At 40.5% G+C, this 19,867-nt stretch overlaps 1 protein-coding gene across 1 annotated transcript in view; it reads right to left on the minus strand.

Moving 5' to 3' along the window:
- Window positions 1-19,867, minus strand: part of LOC143021995 (mRNA-capping enzyme-like) — a 196,646-nt gene that overhangs the window by 124,817 nt on the left and 51,962 nt on the right. The window contains 1 exon segment of the mRNA XM_076179926.1: window positions 552-670. Within this exon segment, the coding sequence (XP_076036041.1) occupies window positions 552-670 (119 nt within the window).

Raw genomic sequence — 19,867 nt, forward strand, 5'->3', positions numbered from 1 at the left:
GAAGAAAGTCCAAGGGAGACTATCTTGCCCGCAAAACCACCGTTGTTTGTACCACAGCTTTTTACACTGGTGGCACATCTACCTTATACCATACATAGCTGGTTACACTCCCTACCCTCCCAATATCCTGTCTGGGGTATTGGCTGCATGTTATCGTGTGGTATAAATCTGCTCAGCAGCATGCAGCTGATACTGTAGGGTCTATGGTGTGTCCCTATGGACCTGACCCACACATCATTTTGTCTATGTTAAAGAAAATATCTACTCAGAGAAATGATGCTACTTTATTATATTGCAACTGTCACTCAGTTATGCTGTCCCCCCCTACTCTTAATACTGTCCTGTACCACTTCTCTGAATATTCATTTTCATTTTTGCCAAACCCTGTAAGGGGAGAAAGACTACTGCCACCAAGTATTCCCACTTAGTTATAAAAGGCAACTAAGATGGGACGGAGTATAGGACTAGGTATCCTACCTTCTGCACCCCTGAAGGATATATTAAAAAGTAAAAAAAAAATACAGTAAAATGAATGAACAGAAGCATTATACCTATAAGCATCATGTATCGGGTACCATCTGCCTTCCAGGATACCATGTATGGAGATGTGTGAAGACAGTTGAGATTGTCTTGGTCCATGCTAACTGGCTGACATCCTGGAAACCCAGTACTGTAACCAAAAGAAAATAAACATTAACTTATATAAAATCATTAGTCACTTCAATGGCAAGCATGAAATACTCCAATGACAAGTTTTTCATAAAAAACTTGTTCTTCTCAGATCTCATTTTACCTCCTTTTTAATCTTTAACCCTTTAACAGGCACTCATAGAAATAATGGATATAACAGATTTTTTTTAACATTAACCCTTTACCTGGCAAAAAAATTTCTGAGGAAATGTTTCATTTTAAGACATTTTTTATAGTATCTTTCATATTGATTATATATAACCACCATTCATACATCAACACACACATCAAGCTAAGAAATGATTATGTAAAAATACACAGACATGAAAAGAGAAACTATGAAAGAGATAATAGAAAAATGCAAGGAACAACCTAAACTATTTTACAGGTATGTAAATGGTAAACTAAAAAACAAACAAGAAATAGAAAGACTGCGCCAAGGGAATTACGGATATAAAGAAAAAGAAGAAATGGCTGAAATTATGAATAATCATTTCAAATCAGTATTCACAATTGAAAGTTTACAAAACTGTGAGGAAATCGGGGGAGAGATACCCCCAATAAAGGAAATAACGGTGACACCAAAGGAAATTAGAGACCAAATAAAAATCCTTGATGTCAGGAAATCACACGGTCCGGATGGAATTGCAAACTGGATATTGAAAGAATGCATAGAGGAGTTGACGGACAAAATATACAAGATAATTAAATACTCAAAGAAGGAAAGGTACCACAGGACTGGAAAAATGCAAATATTGTACCAATATATAAAGGAGGGAATAAGGAAAATCCAACCAGCTACAGACCAGTCTCCTTTACAAGCACAATAGCAAAAATATATGAAAAAGTTATCAAAAGTAGATGGGTTAAACATCTGGAAGAAAAAATATATTGAATCCAAATCAATTTGGATTTAGACAAGGAAGATCATGTACAACAAATCTGATCTGCTTCTATTCTAGACTAATAGAAATAATACAAGGGATGGATGGCTGGACTGTGCTTTTCTAGACCTACAAAAAGCATGACAAAGTACCACACAAAAAACTAATAAGATAAATAGAATCAATAGGTGGCATCAAAGGAAAATTATTAGAATGGATGGAAAACTTCTTGACTGGAAGGAAAATGTGGGTAGTAATTAGAGAATACTCGACCTGGGAAGAAATGATAAGTGGTGTCCCGCAAGGTTCACTACTGACTCCAATCATGTTTGCCATATATATAAATGACATGAAGGAGTGGAGTGTTACATGAACTTCGCAGATGACGCAGGAACACTTGAAGAAAGTACAGTGGAAGATTGTGAATCATTACAGATAGACCTAGACAAAATCTGGAAATGGAGTCAAAAGTGGGAAGTAAACTTCAATATCAAGAAGTGTAGTATAATGGAGTTCGGAAAAAGTAATAATAGAATATAAAGAAATATAAAATTGGTTAAGATGTCAAAAACAAGAACTCAGAAAGAGACCTTGGAGTAATAATCAGTAAAGACATGTCACCGGACAAACATATCAACAAAATAGTTGGAGGAACCTTCAAACTATTAAGGTCAATGAAAGTGGCATTTGACTATTTGGATGAGGAAATAAAAAAAAAATATTAGTTACACTAATAAGACCAAAACTGGAGTGCACAGCAACACTATGGACACCCAGTACTAAAAAGAATATAAAGAAATTAGAAAGAATAGTATTTGCACACAGTTTCCTTATCTAATTTCTTCCAGGTATCCACCACTATGTGGGAAGCTATTCTTTTTTAGATTTCTTCTATAATTATCCTTTTTAAGTTTCTTTTCATGTCCTCTTGTTTTAATAAATCATCTCTATCTAGGATTTCCATTCCTTTCATGATGCTAAAAAATAGTAATCTCCTCTTTTTCTTCTTTGTTCCAGAGATGGTAGTTCCAATTTGGACAATCTTCGTTCGTATGTTAATTTGGATAGAGTTGGTGCCATCTTTGTAGTTGCACTGATAAGACCAAAACTGGAGAACACAGCAACACTATGGACACCCAGTACTAAAAAGAATAAAAAGAAATTAGAAAGAATAGTGTTTGCACACAGTTTCCTTATCTAATTTATTCCAGGTATCAACCACTATGTGGGAAGCTATTCTTTTTCAGATCTCTTCTATAATTATCCTTTTTGAATTTCTTTTCATGTTCTCTTGTTTTAATAAATCATCTCTATCTTGGATTTCCATTCCTTTCATGATGCTATAGTCAGTAGATCTTCTCTTTCTCTTCTTTGTTCCAGAGTTGGTAGTTCCAATTTGGACAATCTTTGTTTTTATGTTAATTTGGAAAGAGTTGGTGCCATCTTTGTCATTACTCTTTGTATTCTTTCTACATGCATATAAAAAAGCCTATGGTATATGTATGTAGAAAGAATACAAGGAGCAACCCATCTGGGGGATTAGCTGCATGTTATTGTGTTAAAGTAGCATGCAGTTGATACTTTAGGGTCTATATGGGGTGCCTCTATGGACCAGAGCCACACATCATTTTGTCTGTGATAGAGGAGGACTGTTCACAGAGAAATTATGACACTTTTATTATACTGCAACTGTTCCTCTGTTATGCTGTCCACCAACCTCTCGTTACTGTCCTGTACCACTTCTCTGAATATTCATTTCCTTTTTTCACCTACCCTGTGGTGGGGGATAGAATGCTGCCACCAAGTATTCCCACTTGAATCGTAAGAGACGAAAAAAATGGGACAGGATTGGGACCAGGCATCCTTCTCCTTGTAGCCCCACAGGGGACATTCCTAAAAAAAGTAAATGCATAAGAGGGTCTGGGAGTTTTCCAACCAGTACCCTAAGGTTTGGGTCTTATAATGTGCATGGATGTAGTACAGATGAGAGTAAAAGGGAAGAGATAGGCAGTATGTTGGTGAGAAGAAAGATGGATGTGTTGGCTTTGAGTGAAACTAAGTTGAAAGGGAGAGGTGAGTGTGAGTTTGGGAGTTTAGTTGGGAGGTTCTCATCAGTGAAGAGGGCAAGGGAGGGAAGGGGTGGCTACACTAGTAAGTGAAGAGATAGGTAAATGTGTAGTGGAGTGGGAGGTTTCTTTAAGGTTAATATGGATGAAGGTGAAACTGGGAAAGGAAATGTGAGTTTTTGTAAGTGCATATGGGCCTGGTAGTGAGAAAAGTGTAGACGAGAGGGAGGCTTTTTGGATAGATATAAATGAGTGCATAGAGGGATTAGGGAGAAACGTCAATGTAGTAGCATTGGGAAACCTTAATGCTAGGGTAGGAAATGAACCAATAGACAGAGTGGTTGGGAAGTGTGGAGTTCCAGGAAAGAATCGTAGTGGAGAGTTGATGGTGGAGATGTGTCTAGAGAGTTGATGATAGCAAATACAGTGTTTAGGAAGAAAGTCAAGCATAAGTACACATGGGAGAGGGTGGTGGATGGAAGGGTGGTAGATAGAGCATTAATGGACTATGTAGTGGTAGATAGGAGCATAATCAGAAGAGTTAAGGATGTACATGTTCTAAGGGGACAGAGTGGGGGGAATATCAGATCATTTTCTGGTGGAAGGTAAGATGAGAAAGGAGGAGAGATGTAGAAAGAGGAAAAGGATAAAAGGTAGGGAGGTGCTTAGAGTGAACTGCTTAACCCCTTCACTCTGGGCCAAAATCTCACGGACAGCATTAGCTGTCAGACGTGCGATGTTGTGTCATAATACTCGCATTATAAAAAATAAAGTTACCGCTGTATTGCTCGTTCTCTTTCACCCTGTCGTAAGCCTTTTCCAGATCCATAAAAGCCAAAAAACATCCTTCCCCTTTCCTATAGCTTTCTCGCATATCTGTCTTAGCACAAAAACCTGATTTACACAACCTCTACCTGTCCTAAACCCACACTGTTCCTCACCAATTAAGTGAGCATTAAGGGAGAGCGACTTGAGGAAGTGGATAGTTTTAGATACTTGGGTGCAAATGTGGCAGGAAAAGGTGGAGTGAAGGTGGAGGTAGAATGTAGATTGAGAGAAGCGAGTAAATGCCTTGGTGGATTAAAGAGTGTAATGAGGAATAGACATTTGGAATGGATGCTAAGAGGAGACTATATGAAGGAGTGATTGTGCCAACAGCACTGTATGGGGCAGAAACATGGAACATAAGAGAGGAAGAGAGAAGGAGTTTGAATGTGTTTGAGATGAGGTGTCTGAGAAGTATGATGGGGGTTACTAGGCTGGATAGAGTGAGAAATGAGGTGAGGAGGAGAACAGGGGTGGAAAGGGAGTTGGGAGATAGGGTTGATGGAAGACTATTAGGATGTGTGCCGTTACGAGCAGTAACGGGGCCTTTTCCATGATTCTATGTATCTCAAATTTTGCTTATATTTTGTCTTAAGCCCGTTTCCCCTGGAAAAGGTATCAGTTTCGTTTCTGTAATGTCTTTATTGTGTATTCCAAGTTGAGACTATTTCTGTTTATTTCCAAATTTCTGTAAGTTATCTGCAAGCTGTGCTGCAAGATAACATCCCATTATTTGTACAATGTTTGCCTTTAATTTAGAATAAGATTAAGTTGTGTGAAGATCCTTTGCCGTTTGTGACGTCACGACTGACGACCAACGCCTTTAGTATGCAATAAGAACTCTCAATGTTTACACCCATTTTTCGACCCTCTTTGCGGCCAACTCAGTAAGTTGTTTTTGAGCCAAATTTATGTTATATTGGAGTATCTGCTATTTTTGATAAGTGTATTCTTATGCTTGCGTATACATATTGTGTACAGATTCTTTGTAATTTTCCATTTTTATGTTTTTTGGCTCGTAGCTGTGGGCCTAACCAGTACCTTTGTATTTTCGTGTTTTCAGTTTTCATCTCCTCTAATGTAACATGGCAACTCCTCTCATGTAAAGGGGCAATTCTTCTTATGTAAGGGGGCAACTCCTTTTTTCTATCGTCTAAATATACATGGAAAACACACAAGTGATACTTCTTGCCCTTCTGTGTGAGGAACATTCTTCTTATGTAAGAGGGCAACCCATTAGCCATGTTTTGCCGCCAATAACAAGCCAGTTCGCTGCGCCACAATGAAAATGAGTGCATTGGCGCTCCCTGCCTTGCCAATGAAAACAAAGAAGATCATCGCCTATGCAACGAGGTGAATGAATTGGGGAGTGCCGCAAGAAGAGGTAACCTTATTAAAAGTGAAGCAAAAACCCATGCTTGAAGTGACGCCAAGTACACCGTTGCCACGTCTCAACTCGCTTCATCGTCAGGAGCCACATGGCCCGACGTGCCCTTCAACATATACGAATAGTATCGAGTGTCATTAGTGTGCAAATGCAGTGACAGTGATTAGTGAAATTTGTCGACCTGTTGTGACCGAGTGGTCCCTAGTTGTCGCTGTGGCAACAATGTATAGACGTGCTAAGTGCTTAGTGAACTTATTGTCGCCTTGTTGCGACCGCGTGCTGTCGATGTGGCAACAATGTAGAAGTGCCAAGTTTCACCATGTTACGTCACGTGACTCAAGGCTTCCATCATGTTTTTAATGTATATGTATGTTGCTAAATTTAAATTAGTATATATAAGTAGATATATGTATGTGCATACGTGTCGTGAGCCTGACATAGAATGAATCGCTGTGAGGTGTAATCAATTCAAGTTCATTACCTTTAAGTTTCTTATATATGTATGTCAGTGACTACTTACCCCGCGGGTTTCCTTCATAGATAAGTCGGGTTTTCCTTGCATTCTTATATTGCAATCTACTGTGTAATCTCTTATTGTTTAACCTTGCATTGGCACTATGGCCTCTACCCACAGTATGGATGAAAGGCCTATCTCTAACAGAGTAAGGACTCTTACTGCCGAAGGGCAAGAGGTATACCAAGAAATAACTGACCAATATGAACGCCAAATCAAATTGTTTAGAGATGAGGTACAGTCCTTAGTCAGAGAGGAGGATTTTGGTACTAAATTGTAAAAAGTCCATGGTGAATACCAGGATACTGTACAGAAGTATTTAGCATACTTAACGCATGAATGTACTACAGAAAGCCGGATTCGTGCTGAATTAGTGAGTAAGGAAGACAGGAATCTTCAGGCATTTTTTCAACAGGTAATCAGTAATTATGCATCTTCTTCCTCACTCAAAGTCACGGAAGAAAGGTCAGTTAGGTCAAGCTGTTCCGGTAGCACCAGTGCTAGCGTTGCTGCAATGAGGCAACAGGCTAAAGTGGAGGCCGCTCGTATCAGGGTCAATTTTGCCGAGCAAGAAGGTCAGCTTTTAAAGGAAAAGGCTGACAAGGAAGCCCAAAGGTCAAGAAAAGAAGCTGAAATGCAAGCCAGGCTTAAGGTCATAAAACATCTAAGGGAGTTGGAGGTAGCCGAAGCTGAACTTCGGCACCTAGGATCTGACACTGATTGGGAAACATGCAGTGAAGAGGAGCAACTGAAAGGAACAGTTGTTACCCACACCCAGATATATGTACAACAGCAAGGTAGTATGTTAGATATTTCAGCTTTCAGAAAGATCCTGTAGGCCTGAACCCTGAAAGTCCTGTTTTCAAACCCTGTTCTGATCTCAAATTTAACTCACAGCCTGTTAACAATGTTCATTCAGTTTTGAACCTTGCACCGAGGAAGTAAACGTAAAGCCTGTGCAACCTGCACAGCAACCAATTGCTAACCATAGCATTTCTCTGTCACAACCTGCAGTGAAGCCTCCTTGCAGTAAGTGTCCTAGATCAGGTACATCCTCCAATTATGTTGATTTCACTAAGTTTCTCATGTGAAAGGAATTATTTCTTAGCAGACTGTCTAAGTTCGATGATACCGCTGAGAATTATGCTGTCTGGAGAGAGAGTTTCGGTGAAGTCATGCAAGAGTTAGAAATCTCACGCAAGGAAGAAATAGATCTGTTAATTAAGCACCTAGGTCCTGAATCTAAAAAATGGGCCCTTACGATTAGATCCTCAAATGCCAATAACCCAAGTATAGCATGCAGTAGAATCTGGGAACGCTTGAATGACAGGTTTGCTGCCCCTGAGATCGTTGAGGTTTCGATTAAAAGGAAGTTAGATAATTTTCCAAAGTTAACACCTAAAGATACATTCAAATTGTTTGATTTGTGCGACATCCTGTCCCAGATAGAAGCTTTGAAAGCTAACCCTGTCTACAGTACTCTCTTTGCCTATTATGATGCTTCTTCAGGTATCAATCCTGTTGTCTCTAAACTTCCATTCTATGTACAGGAAAGGTGGATTAGCAAGGCCATGAACTACAAGACCACCTATGGTGTACCGTATCCACCCTTCACCTTCTTCGTGCAGTTTGTGAAGGAGATAGCAAAGGTTAAGAACGATCCATGTTTTGCCATCCATAACTTCAGTGCTGACAGGTCTATGAAAACAGAGAAGCCACCTTCTTTCAGGCTTCCTCAATACGTGTGAAGAAGACTGACACCAAGTTGCCTGGTGGTAGTAAGACTCCTAAGACGACCACTGCTGCTGACATGTCTGTTAACGCTGCTAGTTCCACTGATCAAGTTAAAGCAGGGAAAGGGAGGGGTTGTATTTATCATAACTCTGACGGGCATAATTTAAATTTCTGCAAGGCTTTCCGTACCTTGTCTGTAAGCGAAAGGAAGGATTTCCTAAGTGACAAAGGTATGTGTTATAAGTGTTGTAAAGATGACCATCCCTCTTCCAGCTGCAAAGAAACACTGTTTTGTAAGCTCTGTAAAGCTTCCACTCATGTGGCTGCCTTACACTACGATGAACCCAGAGCAAAAAGAAGTCCTGCTCAAGCTATAACACAGCATGGAAGGGAGGTTGCTCAAGAGACACCTCACTTCTCTGTAACCGACCAAGTGCCACTTCCTAATGTTCCTACTCCTGTAGTCAAGACTCATGGAGGGGAGGATGCTGCGGTCAATTCAAAATGCACCTTGATTTGCAGTAACCCCACCTCCATGAGTAAGTCCTGCACCAAGACCTTCTTGGTGAAAGTCTATCCTGAGAGTAAGCCAGAGCTCAGAGTGTGGTGTTATGCCATCCTTGACAATCAATGCAATTGCTCTTTAGCAAGATCTGAGATTTTCGACTTGTTTGATAAGCAGAGTAAAAGGGTTTCATACCGTCTAGCTACCTGTGCAGGTGTAACGGGTGCTTCTGGGCGCACCACCAGAAATTACACCATCATGTCCTGGCATAACTCACATGAGGTACATGTCCCTCTGTTAGTGGAATGTGACAGCATTCCCAATGTGAGAGAAGAGATACCCACTCCTGCCATAGCTCGTGGCTATGCTCATTTGTCTGACCTTGCTGAACATATTCCGCCTTTAGTCCCTGAGGCCGAGATTCTACTCATCATTGGTTGAGATGTACCTTCAGCCCATTACATTTTGACCAGAGAATTGGACCTGTCAATGCCCCCCAAGCTCAACAGACAAGCCTGGGATGGGCAATCATTGGAGAAGTGTGTCTCCACGGCACTTGTGTGCCTCCTGTCATTAGCAATTTTAAGACGTCCTTTGTACATGATAGGCGTCCCTCCATAGGTGCACCATGTGATAACCAGATTCATGTCTGAAGTAAAAGATGATTTATTCAAAGTAATCAAGGATGATGACAAGACTGCCCTGTCGATTGAAGACAGGAAGTTCCTAGATGTCATGAACACAGAATTCTGGAAGGATCAAAGTGGCCATTGGGTCATGCCACTACCCTTCCGTCCTAATGTTGTAGCCACCAGTAATAATAGAGACTTTGTGTGGCATCGTACACTGTCTCTTCATCGTAGTCTCAGCACAAAGCCTGAAAAACGTAAGCATATGATGGCCTTCATGCAAAAGATGTTAGATTGTGGGCATGCTGAAGTTGCACCCCCATTGAAGTCTGATCAGAAGTGTTGGTATCTTCCCTTGTTTGGGGTATACCATCCCAAGAAAACTGACAAGATCAGAGTTGTGTTCGACTCTTCTGCTAAATCCAGAGAGTTTTCCCTAAATGACATGCCAATGTCAGGTCCTGATATGATGAACAGCATTCTTAGGATCCCTCTCTGTTTCCGTCTAAAAGCTGTAGCAGTAGCAGCTGACGTAGAACAAATGTTCTACAACTTCAAGGTGAAGACTGAGCAAAGAGATTACCTCAGGTTCTTCTGGTACAAGGATAATGACCCGGATCAGAAGTTGATTGAGTACAGGATGACTGTACACGTCTTCGGAAATACTCCATCCCCCGCCATTGCCACCTATGGCTTACGTAAGTCTGTAGAAAATCCCTCTCCTGAAGTTCGTCATTTCATAGAGAACAACTTCTATGTTGATGATGGGTTAGCATCTCTGCCAGATGCAGAGACTGCTTACAAGTTAATCCAAGACTCTAAGTCAGCACTCCAAGAAGGAGGACATTTGCGCTTGCACAAGATTACTTCCAACAGTAAAGAAGTACTGTCTAAGTTTGCCACCAGTGAGTTGGCTGATAACCTTCAAGAGCTGAACCTAACTTCAGACTCCATGCCTATGCAATCTAGCCTAGGTCTCCTATGAGATATCCAAAAGGATGCTTTTGTGTATAGATTTTTTTATTCAGAAAAACCTGTAACAAAAAGAGGTATACTGTCTGTTGTAAATAGTCTGTTTGATCCCATGGGCTTCTTAGCTCCAGTAATAATAGTGGGAAAACTAGTCCTGACAGAGATTACTGACCTAAAGTGTAGTTGGGATGAACCCATACCAGCTAAGATCCAGAACAGATGGTCCAGATGGCTAACATCCTTAAAGAACCTCAAGGACATAAGCATAAATCGTCAGTTCACTAATATCTCTTTGTCTCAAGCTCATAGGATAGAGCTTCATACCTTTTCAGATGCCTCCAGAGTAGCAGTAGGAGCCGTATCATATCTTAAAGTTTTAGCGACACCAAAAGCTACCAGGTGTGTTTTGTGAGGGGACAGGCTAAAGTAGCTCCCAGTCATGGTCATACTATTCCCAGGCTAGAGTTATGTGCTGCAGTAATGGCAGTTAATCTCAGTGATTCCATCACAGATTACTTAGACAAAAACTTAGATGCTAAGCATTTTTATTCTGATAGCATGATTGTCTTAGGCAAAGGCGTAGATTTCATGTCTATGTAAGTAACAGAGTAGATCACATTAGGTTGTCCACCAAACCTACCCAATGGCATTATGTACCTAGGGATTGTAACCCAGCTGACCTGGCTACCCGTGGTCTTCAAGTAACTAACCTAAATCAAAGTGATTGGTCGTCAGGTCCCTCATGACATCTGTGGAAGTTTTCCTCTTGTGAGTCCTGAGACAGATAAAGAAGTGAAAGTACCAGACCACACAGCTGAGTCTGAACCTCTTGTCAGTGTAAACAAGAGCAATGTAAAACCTGCAATTGTGTCATTAGCCCAGAGGTTCTCTGAATTCTCCTGTTGGAGGAGACTTGTAAGAGCAGTAGCTCTTCTTAAGCATGTAGCCCGTTCCTTTAAACAAGGTAACAAGTGTTGTTCAGGTTGGCATATGTGTAACAAGCATAAGTCACCTAACCAGCTAGAAGACGCAGCTGATCTCATTGTTAAGATATATCAGAAAGATTATTTCTCATCTGTCATGACTAAATTGCAGAGTAAAGTTTGCTTAACTCCTACCAGTACCATTGAACCCGTCTCCTTATTTAGACCAGAAAGGCCTACTTCGTGTAGGAGGGAGATTGAGCCAAGGCAGCGATGTACTTGGTGTGCTTGCAAAGCCTATTGTTATTCCAAAGGAATCCCACTTAAGCTTATTGTTGATCCGTCACTACCATGAGACAGTGCACCACCAAGGTAGGGTGATTACAGAAGGAGCCATCCATACAGGTGGGTTCTGGATTTTGGGAGGAAAACGTATCATCTCTAAAGTCATTTCTAAATGTGTTACCTGTAAAAGAGTAAGAGGTAAGGTATGTGTTCAAAAGATGGGGGGACTTACCCATTGACAGAGTTACTCCTAACCCACCTTTTTCCTATGTAGGAGTTGACCTTTTTGGCCCCCGGTATATAAAAACATGGCACACTAGAAGTTCCTTCCTCGAAAGCAAAAGATGGGGTGTTCTGTTCACATGTCTGGTATCCAGAGCTATCCATATAGAGACTGTAGAAGAATTGAGTACTTCTTCCTTTAATAACACCCTTAACCCCTTCCATACGGTGCCGCATACGGAGGCGGCATGAGGAGCAAGTGGATACGCGAGGCTGCCATATTGGCGTCTTGATTATATTTATTGTAGTTGCCCCTGCGTAATGACATACTCTCTAAACTGTCTTCATCACATTTTCTATGGTTATCAAAATTCACGGGTGAAAGAGAGAACGATCGATATAAGCGGTGACTATATTTTATGATGCGAGTATTATTACGACACATCGTACGTCTGGCAGCTAATGCTGCCCGCGAGATTTTGGCCCGTACTGAAGAGGTTAAGAGATTCATCTCTATTCATGGCCCAGTTAAGCTGATGCGTTCTGACAGAGGTACGAACTTTGTAGGTGCCGTCAAAGAACTGAACTTGCCTGCCCTTACTGATGATGGTGGTGATGTAAATATTTTTTTATCAAGTCAAGGTTGTACTTGGTTGTTTAACCCTCCTCACGTTTCCCACATGGGCGGAGCCTGGGAAAGTATGGTTGGAATGGTATGCAACATCACGAATGCAATACTGACTAACCACCAACCCAAAACATTGACACATGAGGTGTTAGTAACTTTCTTTGCGGAAGTGTGTAAGATCGTAAATTCCAGACCTTTAGTTCCTGTTTCATCAGACCCTAGCAGTCCTTTCATTTTGTCTCCGTCTATCCTTCTCACTCAGAAAATTGATATTCCTGTGACTCTTCCTGAAGAGATAGATATTAAAGCAATATACAGGTCACAGTGGAAGCATGTACATCACCTTGCTGAGGAATTCTGGAAGAGATGGAAGAAAGAGTATCTTTCCTCTTTGCAATCCAGAAGAAAGTGGGTTAATTCCTCTCCCAATGTAAAAGTTAATGATATAGTACTGTTAAAGAGTCAAGAGAGTCCCCAAGGTCAGTGGCCTTTGGGTATTGTAAATAAACTATTTCCTGGCAAGGATAATTTAGTCAGGAAAGTTCAAGTAAGAGTTTTTGTAAATGATAAAGCACATGAATATGTAAGACCCATTTCTGAGCTCGTGTTGTTGTGCCGATAGGCCTTTGTAATTTCCCCCTAGGAAATTAGGAAGGGAGTGTGCCGTTACAAGCAGTAACGGGGCTTTTTCCATGATTCTATGTATCTCAAATTTTGCTTATATTTCGTCTTAAGTCCGTTTCCCCTGGAAAAGGTATCAGTTTCGTTTCCGTAATGTTTTTTATTTTCAAGCGTATTCCGAGCAGAGACTATTTCTGTTTATTTCCAAACTCTGTAAGTTGTCTGCAAGCTGTGCTGCAAGATAACATCCCATTATTTGTACGATGTTTGCCTTTAATTTAGAATAAGATTAAGTTGTGTGAAGATCCTTTGCCGTTTGTGACGTCACGGCTGACGACTAACGCCTTTAGTATGGAATAAGAACTCTCAGTGTTTACTCCCATTTTTCGACCCTCTTTGCGACCAATTCAGTAAGTTGTTTTTGAGCCAAATTTATGTTATATTGGAGTATCTGCTATTTTGATAAGTGTATTCTAAAGCTTGCGTATACATATTGTGTACAGATTCTTTGTAATTTTCCATTTTTCTGTTTTTTGGCTTGTAGCGGTGGGCCTAACCAGTACCTTTGTAATTTCGTGTTTTCAGTTTTCATCTCCTCTAATGTAACATGGCAACTCCTCTCATGTAAAGGGGCAATTCTTCTTATGTAAGGGGGCAACTCCTTTTTTCTATCGTCTAAATATACATGGAAAACACACAAGTAATCCTTCTTGCCCTTCCGTGTGAGGAACATTCTTCTTATGTAAGAGGGCAACCCATTAGCCATGTTTTGCCGCCAATAACAAGCCAGTTCGCTGCGCCACAGGATGGTTTGGACACATGGAAAGAATGAGTGAAGAAAGACTAGTAAAAGAGGTATGGAAGGCAGATGTGGAGGAAGTGAACATGAAGGGACGTCCTAGGATGAGGTGGATGGATAGGATGAAGGGAGCTTTGGGGTAGAGGGGAATGTCTGTTGAGGAAGGACGGGAGAGGACAGAAGATAGGGGTGAATGGAGAATGGTTGTATATGGATGATGTTGTGATGCATGAGGTGGAATGGGTGGGGGGTTGGGGGGTGAGGTAGTATATGTGAGCAAATTTTGATGCAGCTCGAAGGGATTTCTCCCCGTCTTCTCCTTTATGGATGGGGTAACGGAGAGGGGGTCGCCCATTTAATGAAGTGGCCTTGCTGTGGATGTGCTGTGTCTTGCGACACTGCTTCTGACCCAGGGCATTGGACGAGGTGCAGGGATGACCCGTCATTCAGGAGGTACTAAGATGAGAGGGAGGGTCGAGGGTTGTGGAGTGTATTCAGGGATGGAATGGGTGGGAATGATTTTATGCCTTTTCCTTTTTGGCTACCTCCTTTGTAAGGGGGAAAAAGCCTTGGTATATGTATGTATATATATGGTTAAATTGCCAAACAGCGAGAAATTCAAACATATATGGATACAAAAAGAAATGAGCAATGAGGAAAAAGAAAAAGACAAAGCTCTTAGAATTTAAGCCAATGATGGAAATAAGAAAAGAACAGATGGAAAAAATGAGTTTGTTTTGGGAGTGCTGGACTTGAGACTGAAAAAAATGGTACATCAGAAAAATGGAAACTTAAACCAAAAAGGAAAAGAAAATATGAAACTAAAAGTGGTATACACAAATATCAATAGCATGATCTCGAATCAATGAACTAAATGACTATCTAGAAATAGAAAAACCTGACATCATGGGAATAGTAGAGACAAAATTGAAAGGATCTCTAGCATTGTGGGACATGGCCTAAACAACCACTGGGTGAAAAATAGAACAGACAAGGAGGGAGGAGGAGTCATGATATTGACCAAAAAAGGGTCTACATGTGACAAAGATTAATGAAGGCCAAGGCAGTGTAGAATTAATCATGATCAAAATTGTAAACAAAAAGATGAAAAGCAGAATATTTGTAGCAGTGAATGTACCACCAAAAATACATGCATGGTCAGATAGCGAACATTCCAAACTACTGGAAGACACAAAGAATGTGCTAAATGAGATACTGAAAGAGGGTAGAGACATAGTAATCAGGGTGATTTTAATGCAAAGGATATAATCTGAGAAGAAATGAGTTAAAGTGGGAGATGAACTTTGGAGCAACATTCTACTGGACATGACCGTTGAATACACCCTATCACAATGGATTAAGGTAAATACTAGATATAGAAACAATGAGGAACCGACAAAACTAGAATTGATATTAACTTCTGAACCACATATTGTGAACAAAATGGAGTATAAAACACCAATTGGAAAGAGTGACCATATACTAAGAGTTTGAATTAAAAGAACAGAACAATGTAGGTAGGAATGATAAACATAGAGAAGGAAGATTAATGTACAACAAAATGGATTTTGTAAAACTAAGAATATTTTTCCAAAACACAAACTGGGATAAATTCTCTAAAGAGGAAACAAAGATGGAAGACAAATGGAACATTTTCAAAGAAAAGTACAAGGAATTAACAAATATGTACCAAAAAAAGAAACAAAAAGATTTATATAAAGTGTTGGTATAATAAAAGGTGTAGTGAGGCTAGAGACAGGAGAGACAAAGCCTAGAAAAAAATGAAAAAAAAAAAAAAAAAAAAAAAAAAAAAATTACAAATGGCAAACATATATAAAACTTAGGAAAGAATATGTGAATATATGCGGAAAAGAAGAAAGAAATTATGAAAAAGATACTTTAGACAAATGTAAAGATAAATCTAAACTATCTTACTAATATATAAATGAAAAACTTAAGGATAAACACGAAATAGTGAAATTGCGTAAAGGAGATAAAGAATATATAGATGACACAGAGATGGCAAAAGTTATGATCAGACATTTCAGGTCTGTTTTTACAATTGAGAGCTCACAATTTTGGGAAGATGGACAACAAGAAAGATCACCTATAATGAAAGAAATAAAGGTAACACAAAAAGAAATAAGAGACCAAATAAAAAAACCTAGATGTCAGGAAATCGCATGGACCAGATGGAATTGCAAATTGGATACTGAAAGATTGTATAGATGAACTGAAAGATAAACTACACAAGATAATAGACTTCGCACTCAAAGAAGGAAAGGTATTGCGAGATTGGAAAGATGCAAACATAGTACCAATATATAAAGGAGGAAATATGGAAGATCCTACAACTTCAGACCAGTATCCCTTGCAAACACAGTAGCAAAAATATGCAAAAAAGTCATCAGAAACAAATGGACCAAACACTTGGAAGAAAATAAAATAGTAAACCCTAAACATTTTGGCTTTAGAAGTGGAAGAACGTGTACCACAAACCTAATCTACTTTTACTTAAGATTAATTGAGATAATACAAGAAAGAGATGGCTGGGCAGACTGCGCCTTCTTGCATTTGTAGAAGGCATTCGACAAAGTACCACATAAAAAATTAACAAGAAAAATTGAAAAAATAGGAGGAATACTAGGTAAGTTGCTGGAATGGATGAAGGATTTCTTAACTGGGAGAAAAATGAGTGGTACTTTGTGACAAAAATTTGAACTGGGAAGATGTGAAAAGTGGCATCCCGCAAGGCTCTGTATTCACTCCTTTAATGTTTGCCATATATACTGTATAAATTATATGGATGAGGGAGTAAATTGTTACAAGAAATTCTTTGATGACGATGCCAAATTACTAAATTAAGTAAGAACAGAAGAAGATTGCAGATCGCTACAAGAAGACCCAAACAAAATATGGGAACGGAGTCAGAGATATGAGATGAACTTCAACATTAAGAAATGTAGCATAATGGAATTCGGAAAAATTAAAAACAGAGTATCGAGCCAATATAAAATTGGAAACAAAGAAGTCAAAAAAGTCGATTCAGAAAGGGACCCGGGAGTAATCATCTCAAGTGACTTGACTGATAAACTTGTCAATAAATTATTTGGAGGGACTTATAAATTATTAAGATAACTGAAAGTGGCCTACGACTACATAGATGAGGAGATGGTAAAATAAATAGTTCTTACACTGATAAGACCTAAACTAGAATATGCTGCACCACTGTAGACACCTAGCACAAAGAAGAACATAAGAAAATTAGAAAGAATCCAAAGAGCAGCGACAAAAATGGCACCTACACTGTCAACTTTGACATACGAACAAAGATTGGAGAAATTACATCTGTCAACACTGGAAAAGAGAAGAGAAAGAGGTGATTTGTTGACCATTTACAGCATTATGAAAGGGTTGGAAATTCTTGATAGAGACAACTTATTAAAGTGGGACAAAAGAGGGAGAAAAAAAAAAAAAAAAGGCCTTCCACATAGAGTGATTGATGTCTGGAACAAATTAATTGGGGAAACAGTGAATGCCAGAACTATACATGATTTAAGAATAAACTGGATGTGGAGAGATACGAAAATGGGTCACTACGAGCACAGCTCTCGTCCCGTAAAATACAACTAGGTAAATACAGAGCATATGAGAAGAAATATTTTTGGGCCATGTCAATTTATCATCCATTCATAACTACTTTTGTCTAACATCTATGTTTTGCCCCTTCCTTCCCTCCTCAACAAACATTCCTCTTTCATTTAATGTCCCCTTCACTCCATTCATCCATCTCATTCCTGGTCTTCCCCTCCAGTTTATCATCCACTTCCACTTTCCAGTGTTCATTTACTCAATTCCTTCTATTTCCATAAACCATCCCAGTATTCTTTGGTCAATTCTAACTGCCATCTTTCCATTCCTGCTTCACCTCATTTATATCCATCCTCATAACCCCCCACCATAATTTCTATAATACTTCATCTCAAATATACTTATGCTTTACCTTTGTCTCTGCTCCATATAGTTATTGCAAGCTCAATCACCTCATATTTCAATGCTTGACATTAACAATCCATAGATGACACCATACCGAGTGACTTGTATTTACCTAAATATAGTATACAGAAAAGGAGAAATTCTTGTTGGGTCCTGTCTCTTCTCTAATTTTCTTACATACCTAGACTCAAATTCATGTACAGTTCATACTTAATCTATATCTTTGATTTCCAATTATTATATTGTTACGAACACGTAAAGTGCCTCGTAAACTACCTCGTTCAGGTAGTTTACGATTAGCAGAGGTAGTTAGGCAGGCAGGCAAGGAGGAGATGGAGAAGAGGCGATGTCGTAACCAAAATACAGTGGGACGGCCAGATCGTGCTTGTAGCCTAAACGAACTGTGTTGTGAGACTGAAGACATTGCCTCAAGCCGTGAATTCTTGCGCCCCCGTTTGCCCATTATTGATAATTTAGTTACGTTGCCTGCATACAAACTGGAACAGTCGAACTGTGCTTCTTTTGTTATATTTACGTGAATGTGTATATCCTCATTGTATAGACGAAGACCATGTTTGTTTGCCCTGCATTAATATGTGTGACCAAGTAGGATTGTGTGTTTTTGTTCTCTCATATCATCTTTGTCGTCGCTACTGGGCTTGGCGAATCTTAGAAGTTGTGTTTGAATGACACTGTCCGGAGCCGTTCGAAGGAGCCCAGGGTGTTGTTGTTGTTGTTGTTGTCGTTCCCTAGACTGTCTGTCCGAGCAGTCCCGTCTCCCCAAGGAAGGCCACAGCCGAAACTGGGTTTTCCCACAAATCCTTTATAGAGTGTATGTTGTGTTGTTTGCGTGCCCCCAAGAGTTGGGGGCCAATCAGCAGCAACCACCCCTGGCCATCAGCTCTACGCAGATGGCACCGATCCCCAAGGAGGACCCCGGGGTGTTTGTTTCACTGGTGTCAGAAGTGGGATAATGCCAAGCCTTAGTAGCTGCCGCAAAGGTGGTTTGAGTGACCACGAAAAAAGGAAGTTGTGTGCTATTCCTTTAGTGAGTTTCGAAAATGGCGGAAGGTCCCGGTGATGTTAATCGGTCCATTTGGAGGTACTTCAAGCCCTGCAGGAAAATATGCAGGCGGTACAAACTAGCGTACAGAGGGATATGCAGGACATACGGGTAACACAAGAAACCTTGAACAGTTGTGTGCAGGGGTTGCGTAATCAGCTGTTAGGCTGGAAAGACGAGCTGAAACAGTTCACGGTGGCTAGTTGCACTGATGTGAAGAATGAAGTTAACCCCTTCCATACAGTGCCGCACACATAGGCGTCATGAGGAGCAAGTGGATTCGCGACGCTGCCATATCGGTGTCTTGATTATATTTATTGTAGTCGCCCCTGTGTTTTTACATTCTCCCAAATGCACCCTGAATCCCATTCTCTGTGGTTTTCAAAATTCGCGGGTGAAAGAGAGAACGATCGATATAAGCGGTGACTATATTTTATGATGCGAGTATTATTACGACACGTCATACGGCTGGCATTGGCTGCTGCCCGCGAGATTTAAGTCCCGTACCGAAGTGGTTAAAGAGGAATTGGCTGAGGTGAAGCGGGACATGAAAGGGAAAGTGGCAAAGTTGGAAGAACGGCTGCAAAATATAGAGGTGTCTACAGAGCCGGACAACCCGACTTCGAGGATGGGAACTCCGGTAGAAAACGCAGACGGTGACGTCAGCAGCGAACTGGGCACTAATGTTCGGCGGAGACGACGCACTTCGGAAGAAAACTGTTGTGCTTCCCCTGATGCCTCTTCCGTTAAACTTGCCCCAGGCCCACTGTCGCCATGCTGTTCCCGGAATAGGCGGAAACCACAGGAGTACGATGGACAGGTACCATGGGACGCCTACCTGGCTCAGTTTGAGCTACTGGCTGGAGCCCAGGGTTGGAGTCGGGACAAACGAGCCATACAACTCGTTTCCTCGTTGAAAGGCCCCGCCGTGGAGGTGCTAAGCCAGTTGAATCCTCAACAACGCACCTCCTACCCCTGTATTGTTGCTGCGCTGGAACGCAGGTATGGCCATCTCCACCAGGCTGAGGCATTTCGTGCCCAGGACTTAGAACATCTGGTGAGGAGGGCGTACCAAGGAGCCTCGGAGGATGTGACAACCGTGCTGTTAAGAGACCAGTTTCTGG

The sequence above is a fragment of the Oratosquilla oratoria genome, chromosome 43 (genome assembly GCF_046742065.1).
Source record: "Oratosquilla oratoria isolate Oo_2021 chromosome 43, ASM4674206v1, whole genome shotgun sequence".
NCBI lineage: Eukaryota > Metazoa > Arthropoda > Malacostraca > Stomatopoda > Squillidae > Oratosquilla > Oratosquilla oratoria.